Below are 23,612 nucleotides of genomic sequence, written 5' to 3' on the forward strand. Positions count from 1 at the left end.
CCTGCTTGGTAGCACAGACCCTGGATCTGTGATACTGACTGTGTTTAGTAACATACTGATGAAAGCAGCGTGGACTGACTCCAACCATCTACTGACCTCACAGTCTCCAGTCGACAGGTTGGACTCTGCTGTAGATCAAGCAGCTCCTTCACTCCTGAGTCCTGCAGGTAGTTGTTAATCAGATCCAGTTCTCTCAGATGAGAGGGGTTTGACCTCAGAGCTGAAGCCAGAGAAGAACAGCTGATCTCTGACAGACTGCAGAATCTCAACCTGGATAAAGAATAAAACTTCACTGTAAATTAAACTGAGTTCATGTGTGAAAATAACAGACACATATTCATGTCACACAGACTCATAACATGGAAGATAAATATGAAATCAGACATGTTGGACTAAAACCGAGTCCTGATTCAGTACAAATCGATTATTTGGACCCGGTCTCTGTCCTGCAGATCAGTTTAGGAAATCCCGAACTAAACTCAGTGTTTTAACAAGTAGCTGAATATTTAAAATGTCACAGATTAATTAATGAATGGATTCAAGTTATGTATGAAGAGGAATTATGTTAAATTAGAATTAAATTAGATAAATTGTGTATAAATGCTGTTTTATAGATATGAGATCTGCAAAAGTCAGTCAGTGAACTGACCTCAGAGTCTCCAGTCGACAGGTTGGACTCTGTAGAAAACCACACAGCTCCTTCACTCCTGAGTCCTGCAGCCCGTTGTTACTCAGATTCAGTTCTCTCAGATGAGAGGGGTTTGACCTCAGAGCTGAAGCCAGAGAAGAACAGATGATCTCTGTCAGACTGCATCTCCTCAACCTGGATAAAGAAATATGAATATTAGAATGTGTCCTCCTGTTGTTGTGGATCGTCATCATGTCAACACAGACTCTCAACATGCTGCTGACCTCAGTCCAGTCTGTGACCTGAAGATAAATATCAGATCAGACATGTTGGACCATTGTCTCATTCATCAGCTTCTTCTCTGTGTTTGGTCACTGAGCAGGTTTGTGTAATTAAACACTGTTTAAAGTAGGGATGGCTCCTGACAGTCACTTCCTGTTTGTTTCTATACTTATCAACTGTCCAACGTGTTTCAATAAGAACGTGTCTTATTTTGAAAACCTGAGGAGGACGAGTGCTCGGCCTCAGTCCACATGTTATTTACTGACACTTTCTTAGTGATCAGGAGCAGGTGAGTGCAGGTGAATGGAGCTGATGAGGTGGACGTGACTGACAGGCTGGGTGAGGGACAGATGACTGAGGGACAGTGAGCAGAGCAGAACTGAGACAATTTAAATAAATAATGACCCAATAAGAAAGAAAGTCTGAAAAGTGAAGAAGGATTTAAGGACCTCAGAGTCTCCAGTCGACAGTTTGGACTCTCCAGTCCAGAACACAGCAGCTTCACTCCTGAATCCTGCAGGTTGTTGTAGCTCAGATCCAGTTCTCTCAGATGTGAGGGGTCTGACTTCAGAGCTGAGGCCACGACTTCACAGTGAGTCTCTGAGAGTCCACAACCACCGAGTCTGTAATTAAAGAAAATATCAAATCTGTGAGAATTAAATCAGAAACACAACATTCATACAAAACGTGATCATGTGACCCTCACCCTGGTAAATCCCCTTTTTGTTAAAAACTCCTCAAGAGAATCCTTTCAGATTTGGTCCAAGCGTTCATTCAGACTAACAGAGGAACTCATTCGATTCAGGGGGTCAAAGGTCAAAGGTCAAGGTCACAGAACATGTTCATGGCCTCTTGAACATGATGTCTCAAGTCTGTCTTTAGGGGATTTCTTCACATTTTGACTCAAAGATAAACTGATTAGATTTCAGTGGTCAAAGGTCAAAGGTTACAGTGACCTCATGTTATTGTGAAGTCCACATGTCAGGAACCTGGAGGGACGGACACTGCACTGGTTGGTGGTGGCGTACAAACGCAGGGTGGGAATTCAGTTTGACCAGAAAGAAGAAGAAACTATATTTCCTGCTTCTTCAGTTTCAAGGAACCGTCAGTGATTCTCATCCAAAACACTGATTCAGTGATCGTCTGCTCACACTGTGCTAGCTGTTTGCTCATATATATATATATATATATATATATATATATATATATACAGTATATACAATAATCTCCCTTGCACCCACATGGTCGTATGTCTGAACCCTCAAACTCCAGCACAGTGATCACATTGGATTTCACTCTCCACATCTGATCTAGTTGTTCTCATCTGTACATGAGAACAATGAGAATGTATATGTACATAATAATAATAACTTTATCACACACACACACACACACACACACACACACACACACACACACACACACACACACACACACACACACACACACACACATAACACTGAGTGGATTTGAAGAACGACTCATCTCCACTGATTGAACATGTTATTGATCATGTCTGGACTCACCGAGCCTTCCTGCAGTTCCTCACAGCTGGGATCAGTCTCCGTCGACCCTGGTCTGATGTGTTGAACTTCTCCAGGTCCAACTCATCCAGAACCTCCTCTGACATCTGCAGCATGTAGGCCAGAGCTGAGCAGTGGATCTCAGAGAGTTTCTCCTTTGATCTGTTCTCTGACGTCAGGAACTGTTGCATCTGCTGATGAACTGAGTGGTCGTTCATCTCAGTCAGACAGTGGAAGATGTTGATGCTTCTGTCAGGAGAATTGTGATCACTCTTCATCTCCTTCAGGTTGTTGATGACTCTCTGGATGATCTCTGGATTGTTCTCTCTCCAACCCAGCAGGCCTCCTAAGACTCTCTGGATGATATTTGGATGGTTCCCTGTCCGACCCAGCAGGCCTCCTAAGACTCTCTGGTTGGACTCCAGACTGAGGCCGTGAAGGAAGCGAACAAACAGGTCCAGATGACCATTTGTACTGGTGAGGGATTTCTCCATGGTTCTCTTCAGGAGGTCATCCAGGGAGAAGGTACTGCCTGTGTTCCCATATGTTCCCAAGAAGTTGTTGAGTTCTTTTCTGTTCCTCTTGGTGTAACAGTGGAACATGTAGACTGCTGCCAGAAACTCCTGAACGCTCAGATGAACAAAGCAGTAGACTGTTTTCTGGAAGATCACACACTCTCTTCTGAAGATCTCAGTACAAACTCCTGAGTACACTGAGGCCTCTGTGACATTAAGACCACACCGCTCCAGGTCTTCTTGGTAGAACATGATGTTTCCTTCCTTCAGATGTTTAAGTGCCAGCCTCCCCAGCTTCAGAAGAACGTCCCTGTCAGTCCTCGTCAGCTGCTGTGGAGTCGTCTCATGTCCCTCACCGTACTTGTTGTTCTTCCTCTTTGTCTGAACCAGCAGGAAGTGTGAGTACAGGTCAGTCAGGGTCTTGGGCAGCTCTCCTCTCTGGTCTGTGGTCAACATGTGCTCCAGAACTGTAGCACTGATCCAGCAGAAGACTGGGATTTGACACATGATGTGGAGGCTCCTGGACGTCTTGATGTGTGAGATGATTCTGCTGCACAGCTCTTCATCACTGAATCTCCTCCTGAAGTACTCCTCCTTCTGGGCCTCAGTGAAGCCTCGTACTTCTGTGACCCTGTCAACACATGTAGGAGGGATCTGATTGGCCGCCGCAGGTCTGGAGGTTATCCAGACGAGAGCCGAGGGAAGCAGATTCCCCCGGATGAGGTTTGTCAGCAGCACGTTGACTGATGACGTCTGTGTGACATCAGACACAAGCTCCCTGTGGTTGAAGTCCAGAGAAGGTCTGCTTTCATCCAGGCCGTCAAAGATGAACAAAGGTTTACAGACAGCGAGCGTCTCGGCCGTGAGCTTCTGTAACGCTGGATGGAAAACACGGAGCAGCGTGAGAAGACTGTGCTGCTGGTCCTTCACCAGGTTCAGCTCCCTGAACGAAAGCACAGTCAGCAGACCCACATCTTGGTTTTCTAAACCCTCTGCCCAGTCCAGAGTGAACTTCTGCACCGAGAAGGTTTTTCCAACGCCAGCGACGCCGTTGGTCAGGACGACTCTGATGCTGCTCTGCTGGTCAGTTGAGGCTTTAAAGATGTCGTGGCACTTGATGGGAGTGTCGTGGAGGCTCTTCTTCTTGGAAGCCGTCTCCAGCTGCCTCACCTCATGTTGAGTATTAACCTCTTCACTCTGTCCCTCTGTGATGTAGAGCTCAGTATAGATCCTGTTGAGGAGGGTTCTGCTTCCTGTTTCATCAGTTCCTTCAGTCACATGTTCACATCTCCTCCTCACACTGAGCTTATGTTCATCTAAAACCTCCTGCAGACCACGATCTGCTGAAAGACAAGAAACAATGTCAGAGACAGAGAATCTGAGAATCTGCTGATTGTTTTCATCAGATACAGAAAAACTACAGAAAATAAAAGCTTTTTAACTTTGTGCTTTTATAACGATGTTAAATGTTGATGCTGTATGAAGGAACAAAATAAAACCACATGTGCTGTTGTCAGAAGTGAAGACATCAGCAGACACATGTACAGTGCTGCTCTGACCGGCTGTCTGAGCTCCAGCTCCTGTCCTGGATCTTTGTCCACACTGGGGACAGGAGGAGTCTCCTGAAGAGCCAGACTGGTCCCAGTATGAGGTGATGCACTGTCTGCAGAACCAGTGTCCACAGCTGGTGGAGACTGGATCCTTCAGGACGTCCTGACACGAAGCACAGCAGGACGACTGCTCCTCCTCAGAAACATGACTCCTCTTCCTCTCCCTGTGAAGACATTTCCTGATAACTCACATGTCCCAGTCACAGGTTGTCATTACTTCTGTCAAGGAGGTTTTGTTTTCACCCAGTATGTTTGTGTGTTGGTTGGTTCGTTAGTGGGATTATAAAAAACGACAGATTACCAGTAAACTTGGTGGAAGGTTGTGGTCTGTGAACCAGATCGGGGGGGGGGGGTTCCTCTTTCACAGACATGCTCAGAGGACTGATGTTTACCAGTGTGTGGAATTTGGTGCAGATCCAAATCAAAATGAGTCTCTAGTGAATCTCAAAGTGGTTTCATAAGGAGCGTGTTGGTTCTTGGTGGAGGTCTGAGCTCTTTGAGTGATTCTGAGAGATTAGTCACCAACTTCAATGAAGCTGTGTCCTAATGCAGGGGCCACACTAGAGGAAACTAAATCCTCTTCAGAGCAGGTCACAGTAGAAACAGTCTCTTACTCTGTGTGTGAGGGTCCAGGTTCATTACTGAAGAGTGGAGGATGTCCCATGGACCGGTCACTCTTCAGAGACACACAGCTGGACCCTGGAGACTCTGCTCTCAGTCTGTGGTCCTGACCTCTGCAAACACAAACATGTTTTTATTCAGAACACATCATTCACTGGTTCATTCTCTGAGGATTCAGTTTGGAGGTTCACATGTTTGTAGCAGGTCTCTTACTTTGTGTGTGAGGGTCCAGGTTCATTACTGAAGTCTGGAGGAAGTCCTTTGGACCGGTCACTCTTCAGAGACACACAGCTGAACCCTGGAGACTCTGCTCTGTCCTCCTCTTCCTCCTCATAAACACTCATCTTCAGTCTGAGAGGAAAAACACTGTGAGCTCAAACACACACAATGAAGCCAGGTACGTAAACTCAGTGTTTCTTCAAATCTAACAGAGTCAACCCTCCTACACTGTGTCCCTGTTGTCACGGTAACCTGAGACAGTTGTAGGTTTAATGTGTTGGACTCAGCCAATCACAGCGTTGAGTCAAACTGTTGATTGACTGACAGAAGTTCATCCTGAATCTTCTTCTCTCTAAAGTCCACGAGTAGAAAACTGACTCAGAGTCAGTGACAGTAAAATAATATGAATGAATAATATAAATGTTGCTGAACACTCACCAGCCTCAGACTTCACGTCTCCTCCGTCTGCTCTTTGAAGTTAGAACAAGTCTGAACACTTTCACTTTCACTTTCACTGGCTGCTCCATCCGCTCTGCAGTTACTGGAAATCACGTGACTCTCTGTGTGTGTGTGTGTGTGTGTGTGTGTGTGTGTGTGTGTGTGTGTGTGTGTGTGTGTGTGTGTGTGTGGGTTCGATGAAGACGTGTTTCCTTGCGATTGGTCTGATCCGTCAATAGTTTGTTAAAATGTGTAAAACTCCCAAACTGCTCAACTCCATCAAATGGAGCCTGAGCTCAAACCCATGTTTCCTCCTGTGATTTGAAGGTTGTTATATTTCGTGTTGGAGCTGAATGTGTGACTCCATCTGCAGAACTCTGCCACGTCATGTCACATTTACACAGTCCAGTCACAGTGTCTGCTTTATAGATCTAGAGAAATACAGCTGCATTGTGATGCATTATTTGACCGTTGTGTATTTCAATAATTGCTGAGATTTGCATCCCCTTCTTTTCTCTAACTAGACGAGTGTTCGATGTATAAAATGATCCAAGTAGAAACAGTCACAGTGTTTGACCACCAGGTGTCAGCAAAGAGCCAGAGTACCTGGCTGCAGACAACATGGTTTTCCCATCAAGTCTAAACTGGATTCACTGGAATTCCACCATAGAAACTACTTTCTATGAAAACAAAACATAAAACTGATGTGAGTGTAAATTCTATTTCACAGAAAACTTGACCAAAGCCTTGATCATCTTTTCATTGGATTGATTTGACATGTAAGTTGTCAGTTAGTGTTTTATTCACATACAGTATAAAACAAGTTGATCTCAAAGCTTATTGGAGAATCGTGACGTTAAAAAAACTGTTTTTATTTGCTTCAAAGAAAAACACACGTTTGTTTAAGTATAAACACAAAATACTAAACTCCAACACATGAAGGAAGAAAACCATAGAAAATAGAGTTCTTTAATATACATCGTCGTGAATAATAATTATTAGTTACATGGCAGAACTGATAAGATGCACATACCAGGTATTTTCAAGCAAGGTCCATTTCATGTGTGCGTCTCCACTCAGGCCTTTAATCCACCCACTGTAATAAGTATGAGGTCTAGATCTCATCAGTGTAGATCAGCAATACATAAATACATGTAGAAAAACTACAAGTTTACATGAGGCAGTAAACTGGGCAGAGAGAGAGAGAGGGGGGGGGGCAGAGAGAGAGAGGGAGAGAGAGAGAGAGAGAGAGAGAGAGAGAGAGAGAGAGAGAGGGGGAGAGAGAGAGAGAGAGAGAGAGAGAGAGAGAGAGAGAGAGAGAGAGAGAGAGACAGATAGAGAGGGAGAGAGAGAGAGAGAGAGAGAGAGAGAGAGAGAGAGAGGGGGAGAGAGAGAGAGAGGGAGAGAGAGAGAGAGAGAGAGAGAGAGAGAGAGAGAGAGAGAGGGAGAGAGAGAGAGAGAGAGAGAGAGAGAGAGAGAGAGGGGGAGAGAGAGAGAGAGGGAGAGAGAGAGAGAGAGAGAGAGAGAGAGAGAGAGAGAGAGAGAGAGAGAGATTTGATTTTCAAGCCACTTTTATTTACTGTGAATAAGTTCCACAAAAAACAAATACTACAAAGTATCAAAAGTTCAAAAAAACATCAAAACAAACCATATTCAATCAAAAATACGACCAAAAACCAGCTGATCGTTTTCCACAGAACATAAAACTTGTGTGAGGCACCACATCTTCTCAAAATCTTCTACATTATTTGTCAAAATAAAGAAAGTGAAATCAGTTTTCAGTCTTGTCTTTAACATTCGTCTAAAGATGCACATCACGTCTACATCGAGTGAGTCTCCGAGTTTGTTTCTCCTGCAGAGATAGATCGCCATCTTCGCTTGACCCAACACAAAGTTCAAGAGTTGACATTTTATCATATTTTTTCTGTTGTACTTGTTCCCAGGACGAACATTTGATTTGAGAAAACTTCATCAAACTTCATCAAACAAGTGAGTCAGAAACAGAAACAGTGAGGAGAGACGACCACACTCCAGGAAACAATGAGACACTGTCTCCCTCTGTGGACAGAAGGGACAAGTAGCAGCAACGTCAGAATTAATAACCGAAACAAACGCGTTGACAGCAACAGCTCCGTGTAGAAGCCTCCACTGTAAGCCCCCCCCCTCTTTGTCAGCGGTGGTTTGTAGAGTGCTCTCCACTCAGGCCTCTGAGCCTCTGTCAGGTCCAGATGAGTCCTCCATGGAGAGTCACTCCGGTCTTCCAGTCTGCTCTGGTTCAGAAGTTTAACTAATAAATAATACATAGTTTTACCCGTCATGGTGCTCAGTGTGTTACAAGAGGTATTTTTTAACTTTAACAAAAAACCTTCACATGTAAGGACAGGAACAATGTTTACATCAGGAAGAGGATCACTGGTGTCAGGCTGAATGAGTCCATCACCGTGAGCAGTGATCAGCAGAAGTTCAGGGTGTCAGCTGCTGTTTCCAGCCTCTCAGCAGGAGGCTCACCACCCTGACTGACCTGATCCCCAAACGTGAGGCCAGACCTGCAGCGTGGTCCAGGTGAGGGCCACACACCTCCACCACATGGCCCAGTGTGAGGACTTTGGCCTGGCACAGTTTCTGAGGTAGGCCTGGTTCTGCATCACACCGGAGCCGAGTCCCGTGGACCACTGGCTCTTTGAGAAGCCGGAGCAGAGAGTCACAGTTCTTCAGTCTGTCCTTATGGAACATTCCCCACACTTTGAGCAGTCCTTTGTAAAAACCTGGAAGGTTGTCCAACTTACATCCATTTACATCCATGAGAAACAACGACTCATCCAGGCCCACCACACCGCTCTGGTATGGCACGGGCTACGGGTCTCCAGACCAGGTCCCCAGGTCCAGTCAGGAGTCTTTGGACGAACTGGAGCCTGAAGGCGGCCCCCCTGCTTGCCAAGTGGACAAGTCCATGTCCCCCCTCCTCCTTAGGCAGAAAGAGGACACTCTGTGGGACCCAGTGCAGGCGGTCCCAGAAGAAGTCCACCATCACAGCCTGTATTCTGGCCAGCAGACGTGCTGGGGGGTCCACACATGCCAGTCGGTGCCATAGCATGGAGGACACCAGGTTGTTAATGATAAGGGTGCAGCCTTTAAAAGACGTGTGTGGGTGAAACCACTTCCATTTTGTGAGGCGTCTTCTACCTTCTCTAAAACATTGTCCCAATTTTTGCTCATGAAGGTTTCATCCCCAAGATAAATGCCCAGATATCTCAGACCTTCTTTATTCCAGGTCAACCCCCCCGGTAACACAAGTTCTCTGCTCAGCTCAGCTCCCACTGCTAAAGCTTCACTTTTGTCCCAGTTAATTTTTGCCGATGATATTTTGCCGAACTGATCAACAGTTTCAGCCAGTACATCGATGTCATTTTGTTCTTTAACAAGGACCATGACATCGTCAGCATAAGCAGAGACTTTGAAAACTTGTGGACACCCTGGGAGATTCACACCTGACAGCTGTACCCTCAGTCTGTGCAGGAGCGGCTCTATGGCTAGAGAGTACAGCCTGCCAGAGAGGGAGCAGCCCTGTCTGATTCCCCTCTGGACTTTAAAAGGAGAGCTTCAACCCCCATTAATCTTTAAAACACTCTCAATGTCACTGTACAATGTCCGGATCATGGCTATGAGACCAGGGCTGAACCCAAACACCTGCAGCGTCTGCCACAAGTATCTGTGCTCAACCCGGTCAAAAGCCTTTTCTTGATCTATAGAAATAAGATCATTTTTTCTTTCTTTAAAACCGCTCCAGAAAAACTTAAAAACATCCTTAAAATGTGCATCGCATAAAAGAGACGTGTTAAAATGCCAGTATGCACTTCTGGACTTTAATTTAGAGATAAAAACGTTGCACACAACCAGCGCGTGATCCGTAAAACCTCTTTTCTGAAGGTACTGAAGGTACTCTGCAACACTTCCTCTTTTCAAAAAGAGGAAGTGTTGCAGAGTACCTTCAGTGTTTCTCATGAAGACTCTCACTGAGTTGAGGAACAGTCTCAATTCTGGGAAGAAGTCCTCCACTCTAACCGGTACGGCTATTCTACGTACTACGGTAAGAGAGTCGCGTCATTTCCTGTTTTCCTGCCGCTGGTGGTGGTCGCTGTCTCTGAACTAGCTCCTCTGCTAACACAGATATTTCTCTATATTACTACGGCTAAGTCTATAGTTAAACATCAACACATACCAACTCCTACTCTTTGGTGCTTAGTGATTCTGTGTCCTTACATCAGCGTGTCACCGGATTCTTCTGTTTGAGCTCACCCTCGTAGTCTAATATAGAAGCGATGGCATCTCTCTCTCCCTCTCGCTCCCCTGCTCTCTCTTGCTCCGAGTGTCTCATGTTTACTTACTCCTCTGCCTCCTTTAACAGTAGTGGTACATGTAATAAATGTAGTGTATTGGTAGCGATGGAGGCGAGGCTTAGCGACTTAGAAGCTCGGCTCCGCTGCTTAGAACCTCCGTTAGCTGTAGTTAGCCAGCCCCCGCTAGCCGCCGCGGAGCCACTTAGCTTAGCTTCTGCTAGCAGTCCCTCGACTTGTCCCGTGCAGCCGGGAGCCCAGGGCGGCTGGGTGACTGTCCGGAGGGGGCATAGTGCTACCCTTAAAAAGCCCACGATTAAAGACCCACCAGCTCACATTTCAAATAGATTTTCTCCACTCAGCGACGCACCCGTTGAGAAGCAAACTCTGGTCATTGGTGACTCGGTTCTGAGAAACGTGAGGTTAGCGACACCAGCGACCATAGTCAATTGTATTCCAGGGGCCAGAGCCGGCGACATCGAATCCAAACTGAAGCTGCTGGCTAAAACTAAACGTAAATACAGTAAGATCGTAATTCACGTCGGCAGCAACGACTCCCGGCTTCGTATGTCGGAGGTCACTAAAGTTAATGTGGAGTCGGTGTGTGCTTTCGCAAAAACGATGTCGGACACAGTAATTTTCTCTGGCCCTCTCCCTAACACAACAGGTGATGACATGTTTAGCCGCATGTTGTCTTTTAACCGCTGGCTGTCGAGGTGGTGTTCTGTAAATGGTGTGGGCTTTGTAGATAATTGGCAAACTTTTTGGAGGAAACCTGGTCTTGTTGGGAGAGACGGCGTTCATCCCACTTGGGATGGAGCATCTCTCTTATCTAGGAATATTACCCAGTGTATTAAATGACAACCCAGAGTTGGGACCAGGACGCAGAGCTGCAGTGCTACACACTTCTCTGCGCTCCCTCTGGATCAGTCACACAACCACAAACCCATAGAGATTGTGTCTGTCCACCGTCCCGTTACATTATTTAAATCAAACAATAACAGAGGGAGAATTCCACACAAAAATCTAATACAAATTAACACAACCTCTGCAACAACTCAGGAAATAAAGACTTTTAAATGTGGTCTGTTAAACATAAGATCATTGTCATCAAAGGCTATTTTAGTTAATGAACTAGTCTCAGATCATAAAATAGATGTATTGTCCCTCACTGAGACGTGGCTGCATCCTGATGAATATGTCAGTCTAAATGAATCTACTCCCCCAAGTCATGTAAATACACACGTTCCCAGAGAATTTGGTCGAGGAGGTGGAGTTGCTGCTATTTTTAACTCCAGTCTATTAATTAATCCTAAACCTAAACTAAGCTACAACTCATTTGAATGTCTTGTTCTTAGTCTTCCACGCCAATCCAAGAAACACCAACAGCCAATCATATTTGCTGTAGTTCACCGTGCTCCTGGGGCTTATACTGAATTTTTAACAGAATTCCCTGAGTTTTTATCAAACCTAGTCCTAAAGACCGATAAAATTATTATTGTTGGTGACTTTAATATTCATGTTGACAATAATAAAGATAGCCTTAGCGTAGCATTTATTTCGCAATTAGACTCAATTGGTTTCAGTCAGTGTGTACACCAACCTACTCATTGTTGTAACCACACACTTGACCTTATATTATCATACGGTGTCAAAATTGAAAATCTAACAGTACTTCCGCGCAATCCAATTCTATCAGACCATAATTTAATAACCTTCGATTTTTCACTATCAGAATATATGCCACTAATAATGAACTCATTTTCAAGATGTCTACCTGATAGTGCTGTAGCTAAATTTAAGGAAATAATCCCGATTACATTTAAACCCGTACTATCCGTCGATATAAACAACAAATTCATTAAAAACCCTAGCTCCACTGAGATTGACCATCTCGTCAATAGCTCTGTAAAGTCATTACGATTAACATTAGACTCAATAGCGCCTCTAAAAAAGAAACATATAAAACATAGTAAATTAGCTCCGTGGTATAATTCCAAGACACATGAGTTAAAACAAGTATCAAGAAAACTAGAAAGGAAGTGGCGCTCCAGCAACCGTGTTGAAAATCTCCTAGACTGGAAGAATAGTGTTAAAGCATATAAGAAGGCCCTCCACAAAGCAAGAGCTGCCTACTACTCAAAACTAATAGAAGAGAATAAAAACAACCCCAGGTTTCTCTTCAGCACTGTAGCCAGGCTGACTGAGAGTCACACCTCCACCGAACCCAGTATTCCTCGATCCCTAAATAGCAATATCTTTATGAATTTCTTTAATGATAAAATTCTAACCATTAGAAATCAAATCAACCATCTCCTGCCCTCAATTGGCACTAATACCCCATCAAGAATAGAAAACTCAGAAACGGCCAAGAATCTTACCAATTATTTAGACAGCTTCTCTCTGATCAGCCTCGATCAGCTGACCAAAATAATCTCATCTTCTAAACCAACAACTTGTATCTCAGACCCCATTCCTACAAAATTACTTAAAGAAATTCTGCCCCTAATTGACAGTTCATTACTGAACACAATACATCTGTCATTATCATCAGGATATGTACCACAGTCTTTTAAAATAGCTGTAATCAAACCCCTCCTCAAAAAACCCACCTTAGACCCAGAGGTTTTAGCCAATTATCGTCCGATATCTAATCTCCCCTTCCTGTCTAAAATCCTAGAAAAAGTTGTAGCCAATCAGCTGTGTGAGTTTCTCCAGGAAAATAATATATATGAAGACTTTCAGTCAGGGTTTAGAGCCAATCACAGCACAGAGACAGCCTTGGCAAAAGTCACTAATGATCTTCTAATAGCTTCAGATCAGGGGTTTGTGTCTGTCCTCGTTCTGTTAGATCTTAGTGCAGCATTTGACACAATTGACCATAATATTTTATTACAGAGACTAGAACAGTTAATTAGCATTAAAGGAACCGCCCTAAAATGGTTTAAATCCTATTTTTCAGACCGCTCCCAATTCGTGCAAATTAATGATGAGTCATCTGTGCGCACCAAAGTTAACCATGGTGTTCCACAAGGCTCTGTGCTCGGCCCAATTTTATTCTCATTATATATGCTTCCACTTGGAAACATTATCAGGACACACTCGGTAAATTTCCACTGCTATGCGGATGACACCCAGTTATACTTGTCAATAAAACCTGAACAAAGTAATCAAATAACTAAACTCCAAGCATGTCTCAAGGACATAAAAACCTGGATGACCCGCAATTTTCTCTTATTAAACTCAGATAAAACAGAGGTTCTAATACTTGGCCCTAAACACCTTAGAGATGCATTATCTAACGATATAGCTGCGCTAGACGACATTGCCCTTGCTTCCAATGAAACAGTCAGGAACTTGGGAGTGATCTTCGATCCTGATTTATCCTTTAATTCTCACTTAAAACAAATTTCTAGGACCGCCTTTTTTCACTTGCGTAATATCTCCAAAATCAGACATGTCCTTTCTCAAAAGGATGCAGAAAAACTAATCCACGCCTTTGTTACATCCAGACTGGATTATTGTAATTCCTTATTATCAGGCTCCAGCAGTAAGTCGTTAAAGACTCTGCAGCTTGTCCTAAATGCTGCAGCACGTGTCCTGACAAGAACCAAGAAAAGAGAGCACATTTCTCCAGTATTAGCTTCGCTACACTGGCTTCCGGTTAAATCTAGAATAGAATTTAAAATTCTCCTCCTCACCTTCAAGGCCCTTAACAATATGGCACCATTATATCTTAAAGAGCTGTTAGTACCTTATCAACCCACTAGAGCGCTGCGCTCCCAGAATTCAGGCTTACTTGTCGTCCCTAAAGTCTCTAAAAGTAGAGGAGGAGCCAGAGCTTCAGCATCAAGCTCCTCTCCTGTGGAATCATCTCCCACTTTCAGTTCGGGAGGCAGACACCATCTGTACGTTTAAGAGTAGGCTTAAAACCTTCCTTTTTGATAAAGCTTATAGTTAGAGCTGGTCCAGGCTTGTCCTAGACCTGCTCTTAGTTAGGCTGCTATAGGTCTAGAAGGTCGGGGGACACATGACACACGGAGCTTCTCTTTCCAGCTTCTCCTTCCTCTTCTCAATCTTTATCACATCAAAGTAATTCATATCCCATCAATACATGTTACTGACTTGACTTCTTCCCCGGAGTCCCTTTGCCTTATCGTCCGCAGACCCAGGGCCGCGGCTGTGGCCACATCATGGATTAGGATCTGTGGATCACGTATCAGAGGTCGTAATGGTGGATCCAGTATGGCGGATTCTGCATCGTGCTGGCTGATCGTGATAACAAAGGCAGATCCTTTATCGTGTTGGCATCAGATACTGGTAGTGGACCACGACCGAGGTGGCAGCTGATGATGGATCCTAATGGCGGCAGTGGACAATAACTGTGGACTATAGTGGCATCCGATCTTGATGGTGGATCATGATCTTGCTGGCTGCTGACCATGGACTATGATTGCAGCAGGACTGCTCGATACATAGTATTTCTCCTCAGACACTTGACCATTAATGACATTAATCCACCAATTCACTGACCTTCAGTTATACTTCAAAATGTTTACCCTTATCAATGCTGCTAAAAACCTTTATCTTGATGTTCTCCTTTACACTTGACATCCATTGCACTTCTGTCCGTCCTGGGAGACGGATCCCTCACATGTGGCTCTCTGAGGTTTCTACGTTCTTTTTTCCCTGTTAAAAGGGTTTTTAAGTAGTTTTTCCTTACTCTTGTTGAGGGTTAAGGGCAGAGGATGTCACACCATGTTAAAGCCCTATGAGACAAATTGTGATTTGTGAATATGGGCTATACAAATAAAATTTGATTGATTGATTTGATAACCAGTCTTGTGCCCTTAGTGTTGTGTAGAAAGGTCCGGATTCTGGTGAAGGAGTAAAGACTCTCTTCGTCCACCTGCAGGTTCTCCTGTGTGTTTATTAAACTGTCCTCTGACTGAGAGGAAGAACACGGTGGGTTTATCTTTGACACTTTGTTTGCTTGTTCACTGTTTGTTTTGTTTTCTGGGCTTTTTCTTTTGGTTGACAGTTTGAGAAGATCTTCCTCAATCAAAAAACCTTCCCCATCAATTTTAAACCTGAAGACCAAGTTTAATTCTTCCTCACTCTTTTTTAGCACCATGAACACGTGTCTCCTGAAAGACACGACATGTTTGAGATGTGGAGATTTGCAGTAGATGGGGATCATCTTTATCGGGGACACTAATTGTCCATGTCTCGCCAGCTCTTTCTCTAAGAGCTCATTCTTCAGAAACGGGGGCACATTAGAGATTAGGACCTTTTTATCAGGATTAGCCAGGGACCACACAGGTGTGAAGGAGCCCTGAATCACAACTCCACTCTCCAGGAGCTGGTTAGCTTCGTCTGTACTGTCTAGAAAAACCACCACAGCGCTGTTCATTCGTGAGGCAGACTTCACACTATCATATCCAACAACCTCACCTACAGCCAGACTGACCTCTTCGACCGAGCAGTCCACAGCCGGACACAGTTTGATGCCGTGTCGGCGCGTCAGTTTGTGGAGGCCGAAGCCTCCACCTGCAGCAGCCATGCTGCACAAACACACCGGCAGCTACCAACTAAACTGCTGCTACACACACTACGACTCACACAGAAACACACTTCTACTATGAGTAAAGAGGGAAGAGCAAAGAAAAGGTAGAAAAATCAAACAGACTGACGTTTTCCACGACACTCACCACACAAACTACACAAACCACACAAACTACAGAAACCACACAAACTACAGAAACCACACAAACTACAGTTTCCTGTGAGAAACAGACCAACAGAACTTTGTGTTTGATTCTCTTTATTCTCAGATTCAGGATTTCTGCTGTTTTTAGAGGTGGTAGTAACATAACACATGTTTACTGCTGTTAACTCTTTAAAATGTATTAGATATAACAACTCTTCAGTGAAGTCAGTTTATGTGATTGAAGAGTTTATTTGTTTAACACAACTACCCAATATGATTAAACTGTACTGAGTTCATTTTCCATTGACGACTCGCCTGGTTTTTGCACATTAATGGACAAGACTCTGTTCACTTTACTGCTCATTGTCCCACTTGTCTCTGGTTGTTTATTAATTATTGTTTTAAATGAAATTCAACATTATCTCAAATCCAGAACAATGTAATTTAATGTAATAGCAGCATGATGACAGTCAATTCCTGTAAATTAAACTCCTCTTTAACAGTTGTCCATTACAGATGGAGAGACAGAGAGAGAGAGAGAGAGGGGGGGGGGGGGGGGGGGTGCTATGAAGACCATCATCATTTACCCCCGAACCTCTACATTGAACGGGTTACATACAACAAACAGCGGAGAAAGCAGAATCCGCTTCACACCTCCGAGCCAGAGAGCCGCGCTGCGTCTGGTGTGAACCACTCGTGCGGTGCACCGCACTTCAGAGGAAAGGAGCGGAAAGTGGTGCACCACACTTCAGAGGAAAGGAGCGGAAAGTGGTGCACCACAGTTCGTCAAAATGAAAAAAACATGACGCCTACGCTGAACTTCCCCTCATATAGCTACTCATATAAAAGCTGCACTCCGAAGTCTTTGTCGTAAGATCTGTTGTTGATGTACCAGCCCGGTTTGGTACCAACTCCCTAATTCTATATGTCATGAATCCAAAGTCTACCTCCTGTGGGGACACCTTTGTTTCAAATTCAATCATTATAGTCTCCGTCTCTTTTGTCTCTGCTCCCCTTGTCAGTCTCTCAGCACGTTTCACCATGTACGACATGAAGTGTTGTGAACTCAGTCTGTTGATATCAATCCTCTTTCCGCTCCTTTCCTCTGAAGCAGAAGGAGCAGACACCAACACACGCGGCTGTTAGACCGGCTCCGTCTTCCTGTTTCTGACGCGTCGCTCTCCAGAGCTGCTGCGTTACACCAGCCAATTGCTCCGCACGGACCGTGTGACACACCAGGCAGACCAAGCCCCCTCGGTCCGAGGCTGGAACTCCCCGCGAAACCTACTCATATAAAAGCTGCACTCCGAAGCCTTATCCGCACAGGACATCAGCTGCAGGTCAGTGAGACTCTTAACGAGGGAACACGCGAGCAAAGCGATGATGGAAGCGACACTGATGGGATCCGTCCCAGAATGTCCCCGTGGTCCGGTCTGTGTCGGAGGCAGCAGCAGGGGACGTTTCATCAGAGGACGACTGAACAACGCTCCTGTGACAGGTGGAGGAATCAGTAAGTGACAGTTTCTGCTCTGTAGCATCTTATTTGTTTGCAGTGGACGGAACACAGACTTCTAACATGAATGTCGGTCCCAGGACTTTTCAAACACTCGGTCCCAGCACGTTTCCTCACCGACTTTTGTCCAACTCCTCCCAGGACCTGCAGCCGGCTCTTCAGATCCCTGTACGGGTTCGGTACAATCTGTGCTGCGGACAAAACTCTGGAAAATGGACAAGACTCTGTTGACTTTACTGCTCATTGTCCCACTTGTCTCTGGTGAGTTTATTAATTCATGTTCACACTGACACCACATCTGTCCTGAGAGACATCAGCTCTGTGTGATGTTAACAGGACTAAATGTTCTCTGTGTTTTCTCAGGTGGATTTCATCCCACATGTTCGAATCTGTCATTAACGGTGGAAGAAGGTGAAGACGTGAGTCTTTGGTGTGGACTTGTTCCCTCGGTCAACTTGATGAGTTACACAGTGGAAGTTACAAGAACTGACCTCAGGCAGTTTGTCCTCCTGTATCGAGACAGAAGAGTCCTCCACTATGTCCAGATGGAGCAGTACAGAAACAGAACCACACTGGACCTCAAAGGCCTGATCAGGGGAAACATCTCAGTGCAGATCTCCTCTGTGAAGATGTCTGACAGAGGAGATTACACATGTTTGATCCCCAGACTGAAACCCAGGTGCATCATCACCCTGGATGTTGGTAAGGATCCTGAACTCATGCCTGTACGGCACAGTGGACAAACGGCAGATTGTGAGTGAACGTGTGATGTGAGAAAGTGCTCAACCTGTTTGTATCTCATGTGAAACAGTGGAACAGAGGAACCACGTCAGTGCTGCGCCTCCTCTGGAGAACAACTCCACATCCAACCAGCCGGGGAAAGGTCTCTGACTTATTATCCACTAGAAAACTGGAGTCGTCCTTTAATTCACTTTCCACTTCATCCTCTGTTCTTCTGTGTTTGAGTCCAGAGCAGTAAACCACAGAGGACTTGGCAGAATGAGTCACTGTCATGTTGGTGAAAAGAAGATTCATCTCCTTTCTGTTTGCCCGTCACTCCTGCAGGTGCTGTTGCAGCCATTGTTGTTCCTGTTGTCCTCTGTGTTCTTATTCCTCTTGGTGCTCTCCTGGTGGTGGACTTCATCAGACTGAGAAGTGGAAGAAACAGTAAGTGACCGTTTCTGCTCTGTAGCATTTTACTTTCAGTGCATTTACTCCAGTTTTGTTGGAGCTTTTAACAAGTGTCTCAAAACCACTTTCAGGTCTCACAGGGAATTGTGTGACGAGATGCAGAGGACAAAAGGTCAAAGATCCCTTCACTGGTTACCATGCTGAGACCGGGTCGGGTCCAGTCTACATCCAGGACATGGTCCAACCGGATGAAATGAGAGAGACAGGCCCCTGTGAGCTGCGAGCAGAGACTTCCCCTCACTTGGAGCATTAAAGAGAGATTATCTAACTGAAAAGGATTTAAAGAAAACCATATTTGACTTCAGTTGATGACGTCGTAGCGTGCTGTTTGAATCATCGTCCGTGCGTTGTGTCGTTCAGTGAGCGTGAATGTTATTCACGTTATTTGATATTAATATTTGATGATAGATTACACCTCTAATTCGAAGGATCTAAGAAGTCCCCGCAACTACATTCATACCGAGGCGGGCCCGAGTGCGCATGCGTGAGCGGACCTGTCATCTTGGATGGCTTAGTATGGCGAGTGCACATTTTTACAGTATATATGCCTAGTGTGTATTTGATAAATTTGATATGGACTGATGATGATGAACATGAAAATTATTTTTCGAATAACATTAATTACATTTTTATCTTTACTTTTTTCTTATAACTTTGTATTTGTATTTCTGCTATGTAAAGAGTTGTTTGTACATACTGTTAATCTTCATGTGCTCTGTAATAGCGATGAATAAAAACAAATCTGCTGTCTACTTGAATTTTAATTTTTTTATTTTGTATTACTGTATAGAGATGATAGACATACTGTATAAGGCAAGGGCTAAATCAATTATATAATTTATATATAGAATTCAGCAAACAATTCCAGCAGCAAATGGTTTCAGCAGTTCACACAATCACACAAGGCGTTGGGGTTGGAAGGGTTTTTAATTAATGTAGGTACCATACATACAAAACAAATGTGACTACATTCCTAAAATATAAATTAACAGTAAGCTAAAGAAACAGCAAGATAGTCTTTTCAATTAAACAAATAAAAACAATAGTAATATTACATTATTAATATATACTGTGTATATATATTGACATGCTGTTGTAATCTATCTATATATGTGTGTGTGTATATATATATATATATATATATAAGAAATAACAAAAACTTCTTGAACACAGGAGGGAGAGAGAAAAGAAGCGCAGTTTTAGAAAAGAGGCGGAGAGTTAGAGGGAGGGAGAGTTAAAGAATTACAGAGAGGGTGGGGGGGGGGGGAGAGGAAGAGGGGGGGGGGTAGAGTGACAGAGAGCAAAAGAAAAAATAAGAGACTTCCTCTCACTTTCACCTCGTGACCCAAACAAGCAGGAGCATTAAAGAGAGATTATCTCACTGAATGAAGTTGATGATGAAATGAAATAACTTCGATAACCAATGTTCACTGCTGTTAACACTTTAAAAGTATGTATTAGATATACGTGATTAAGTCTTTACTGAACCTCTGATATTAAAATGTTGAAGCCACAGTTCATTGAACCGTTTGTTTGTTTAACACAAGTACTGAGTACATTTTACATGGACCTTTTCCTTATAAATCAAACAGGACACTTTGGTGAATTAAGGTTTTCAGTCATCAAATGTTGTCTTAAGACACAGAATCAAAGTATTAACTCATATCTGAACTCTCAATGATTGATCGGATTAAAACCAAAATGTAAAAGGCCTGTGATTAATTTCAAATTCCAACAACACGTTCATCAAAGTGTTCTTGTCTGATTACAATACTGTGCGTGTTGCTGCTGGGACTTTCTATATCATATCTGCCAGTCGTGCACATTACAGCAGAATATGTGAAACAGTGGAACAGAGGAACCACGTCAGTGCTGCGCCTCGTCTGGAGAACAACTCCACATCCAACCAGCCGGGGGAAGGTCCCCTAGTGGGCCGCGAAGCCACTGCAGGTGGGCCGTGAGAGGTCATCAGAAAATACATAGATACAAAAGTTTCAGATTTGTAAGTAAGCGTTGATTACCACAAAACATTTATGATTGATTTAAAAAACAGTAATCATCACATGTCATGAAACAAAGACATGAGATTTAAATTCCACGTTGTTGTCATTTTATCTGACCTATATAGCAGGTGTCATTGTTTTTGCTGACCGTCACATTAACACTTGAACGCATCATTAGCGGGGGGGGGGGGCTTAAATTTTATTTGTATATGTAGCAGGTATTAAAACTAATATTGCATACCACCAAAAATCCCTCAGCCTTTGTTAATTATTGCTGTTTATTGTATTGGGTGTTTTACATGGGTGTGGCGCCCTCTATGGGTAGGACTGGGGACATTGCGTGACGTTGGTATGAGGATATGAGTGAATGTGATACATTCAAAGACATTTGCAAATCATATTTTTGTTATTAATTTGTATTTATTTTTGCATTTATTATTTCTTATATAGGCCTTTTTATTTTTATTAGGCAAGATTTGTAATTGTCCTCAGAATGCACTGGAGCTGGCCGAGAGCGGCATGTACTGAAGAGGAATGACCAACGCTGTTTCCTTTCTTCTGCTGGAACACAGAACAGAACAGGACACATTCAGCAGCAATACAAGTCCTGTGCCGGTCTTCTACTTCACAAACTGACACACAACGCAGGTCACCGGCACAAAGGATAGACCGCTTACATATAGAGCCAAATCCTCATATACATAATCTCAAGGCTCTTTACTTAAAAGGTCAAGACTTAAAAATTATAGAGAAACACGTTGAAAACAAACTCCTCATTAACTGAAAGAATCAGACTCAGTGGTGACGTCTGCCTGCAGATGGCGCAAGAACTGTACATGAACATGAAAACAAGTAGAATAGAATAAAGAATAAACGTGAGACAGAAGTTCTCTGCTCTACAGATTTTATAATAAGACCAGTGATCCTGGTGTAATGAGATAAAAACATGTAAATCAGTGTCTGTGTCTTTACTGATGCAACATTCAGCAGGTTCTTGTGTTCACGTGTTCTGGCAGCAGGGACTGATATATACATATAGATATATATATATGTATATATATATACTGTATATACACACAAGCGACTTGGTGACAGTCGGTCACATGAAGAAATATGATTATATTAAATATTGATATGTTAAAGGGGTGGATACCTCCTCTTACTCCTAAAGGGGACACAAATATATATTTACATGTTTACAAAGATAAATAACTTGAGTGTTGTTTCAGTATCTTTGAAGAACTTAATGAATGAAATAACAATTGTAATGATTATACCAGTGTTCCTTCAAGTGTTGTCCTCTATATAAGCACCATAGTAGAGGAGCAACACCCATAAACTAACCATAAAGCCTTATCAAAGAATCAGATCTGTAATATTCTGCTGTCTGAGAACAGGCCAAGAATTTAATAAAGATTTTATCAGAAATTACTGAGAACATTGAATTGTTCAATATATAAAAACTCTGTCCCAGTCCATGTTCCCTGATCGTTCAAAAACAGCTCTGATGACACATTTGGGACTCACAGGGTTAATAACACCAACACCTTCCGCTGTCTGCTGCGTCGATGGGCCAAGATGAGGAAAGTCCTGCCGAGATATCATCAACACATCAGCTGTCCTACGCGTGGTGCGAACACACTCGACCATCTTTACACTCCCTACCGGGATGCGTATGAGGGGTGCTATGAAGACCATCATCATATACCATTGAACGGAGCAGAGAACAACCAGCGGAGAAAGCAGAATCACGGGCTGACCGGCGCGGATAAATGCGCGTCCGGTGTGAACAGCCAGGCTGCTGCGCGCCAGAGAGTCGCGCTGCGCGGCGCTTCGGGCGCTTCCGCGTCTGGTGTGAACACAGCGATCATTGCTGCCGGTCAGAACTGTTCCTTGTAAAGTGTCGTAAGATCTGTTGTTGATGTACCAGCCCGGTTTGGTAGGGGTGGGTATCATTTTAGTTGAACCCATGTTTTCTCCTGTTTTTGGATGAGGAGTTAGGTTAGAACATATCTTTTGGTTCCTTTAATTTCAGTAGGTAAGTTGAGTTTGTTCCCTTCAGGTGGTTTCTGTTTGCTGTTTTGCTGTTAGCCCACCCTGAAGCTAAAGAGTTAACCACGGGGACATTCTGGGACCGATCCCATCAGTGTCGCTTCCATCATCGCTTTGCTCGCGTGTTCCCACAGGAGCTGATGTCCTGTGCGGATGCAACCGGTGGCGAGGACATCGCGTAAAACCCATAGCGCGAGTGTGACGCGAACTGTTACAGTGTAACTTCCACCCTGTAAACAATTGTCATGTAAATCAACTTGTCTGTTTATTATTGTTTTAAATGAAATTCAACATAATCTCAAATACAGAACAATGTAATTTAATGTAATAGCAGCATGATGACAGTCAATTCCTGTAAATTAAACTCCTCTTTAACAAAACCTTGGTTCCCTGTTTTGATGTGATATTCTGGGTTGATCAGCTGTTCGATGCAGGTCTTCAGTCTGTTGGATGAAACCTTGGAGAGGATCTTATAGTCTGTGCATAAAAGGGCCACTGGTCTCCAGTTCTTTAAAAGGCTAAGATCTCCCTTCTTAGGCAGCAGAGAGAGAACTGCGCGTCTACAGGAAGTAGGAAGTGTCCCTTTTTTAAAACACTCTTTAAAAATGTCTAAAATGTCTCCTCCCAAAACACCCCAGAAATGTTTTAAAAAATCTGAAGGTAATCCATCTACTCCAGGGGCCTTTCCGGACGCCATCTGCGACACAGCCGCGGTCAGTTCCTCTAAGGTGATGTCAGAGTTTAGTGTATCCTGTTCCTCAGGACTCAGCTGAGGAAGTCCTTCTAGCAGCTCTGCAGCAGAGTCCACATCACAGTGAACTGCTCTGAACAGCTCTGAGTAGAACTCTACTGCATGCTTCCTCATCCTAGCCGGTTCTGTGGTCACTTCTCCGTCTGGGAGCCGCAGAGACACCATCTGTTTCCTCCGAGCCACCGACTTCTCTAAGTTAAAGAAGAAGGTGGTCGGAGCGTC

The 23,612-nt window shown here is 43.9% G+C and overlaps 2 protein-coding genes and 2 long non-coding RNA genes across 4 annotated transcripts in view; 1 reads left to right on the forward strand and 3 right to left on the reverse strand.

The window, feature by feature from the left end:
* Positions 1-730: 730 nt before the first annotated feature.
* Positions 731-1,419, reverse strand: LOC117764763. The gene is made up of 2 exons (XR_004614434.1): positions 1,360-1,419; positions 731-823 (listed from the first exon to the last, which is right to left on the reverse strand). It is a non-coding gene; the product is annotated as an uncharacterized LOC117764763 (long non-coding RNA).
* An 801-nt stretch (positions 1,420-2,220) lies between these two features.
* LOC117766615 overlaps positions 2,221-23,612 on the reverse strand; it is a 334,810-nt gene continuing 313,418 nt past the window's right edge. Inside the window, exons 7-8 of the mRNA XM_034593875.1 lie at positions 5,201-5,292; positions 2,221-2,234 (exon numbers count right to left, since the gene is read on the reverse strand). Of these exons, the coding sequence (XP_034449766.1) occupies positions 2,221-2,234; positions 5,201-5,292 (106 nt within the window). The remainder of the gene's footprint in view (positions 2,235-5,200; positions 5,293-23,612) is intronic.
* LOC117764850 lies at positions 7,535-16,513 on the reverse strand. The gene is made up of 3 exons (XR_004614463.1): positions 16,503-16,513; positions 11,349-11,352; positions 7,535-8,674 (listed from the first exon to the last, which is right to left on the reverse strand). It is a non-coding gene; the product is annotated as an uncharacterized LOC117764850 (long non-coding RNA).
* LOC117764353 lies at positions 17,258-20,419 on the forward strand. The gene is made up of 7 exons (XM_034590063.1): positions 17,258-17,390; positions 17,535-17,654; positions 17,757-18,095; positions 18,205-18,276; positions 18,459-18,560; positions 18,656-18,844; positions 19,996-20,419. The coding sequence occupies exons 1-6, from the start codon at positions 17,261-17,263 to the stop codon at positions 18,835-18,837; spliced, it is 945 nt and encodes a 314-aa protein (XP_034445954.1). The 5' UTR covers positions 17,258-17,260; the 3' UTR covers positions 18,838-18,844; positions 19,996-20,419.

This window comes from Hippoglossus hippoglossus, chromosome 1 (genome assembly GCF_009819705.1).
Source record: "Hippoglossus hippoglossus isolate fHipHip1 chromosome 1, fHipHip1.pri, whole genome shotgun sequence".
Taxonomy (NCBI): Eukaryota; Metazoa; Chordata; class Actinopteri; order Pleuronectiformes; family Pleuronectidae; genus Hippoglossus; species Hippoglossus hippoglossus.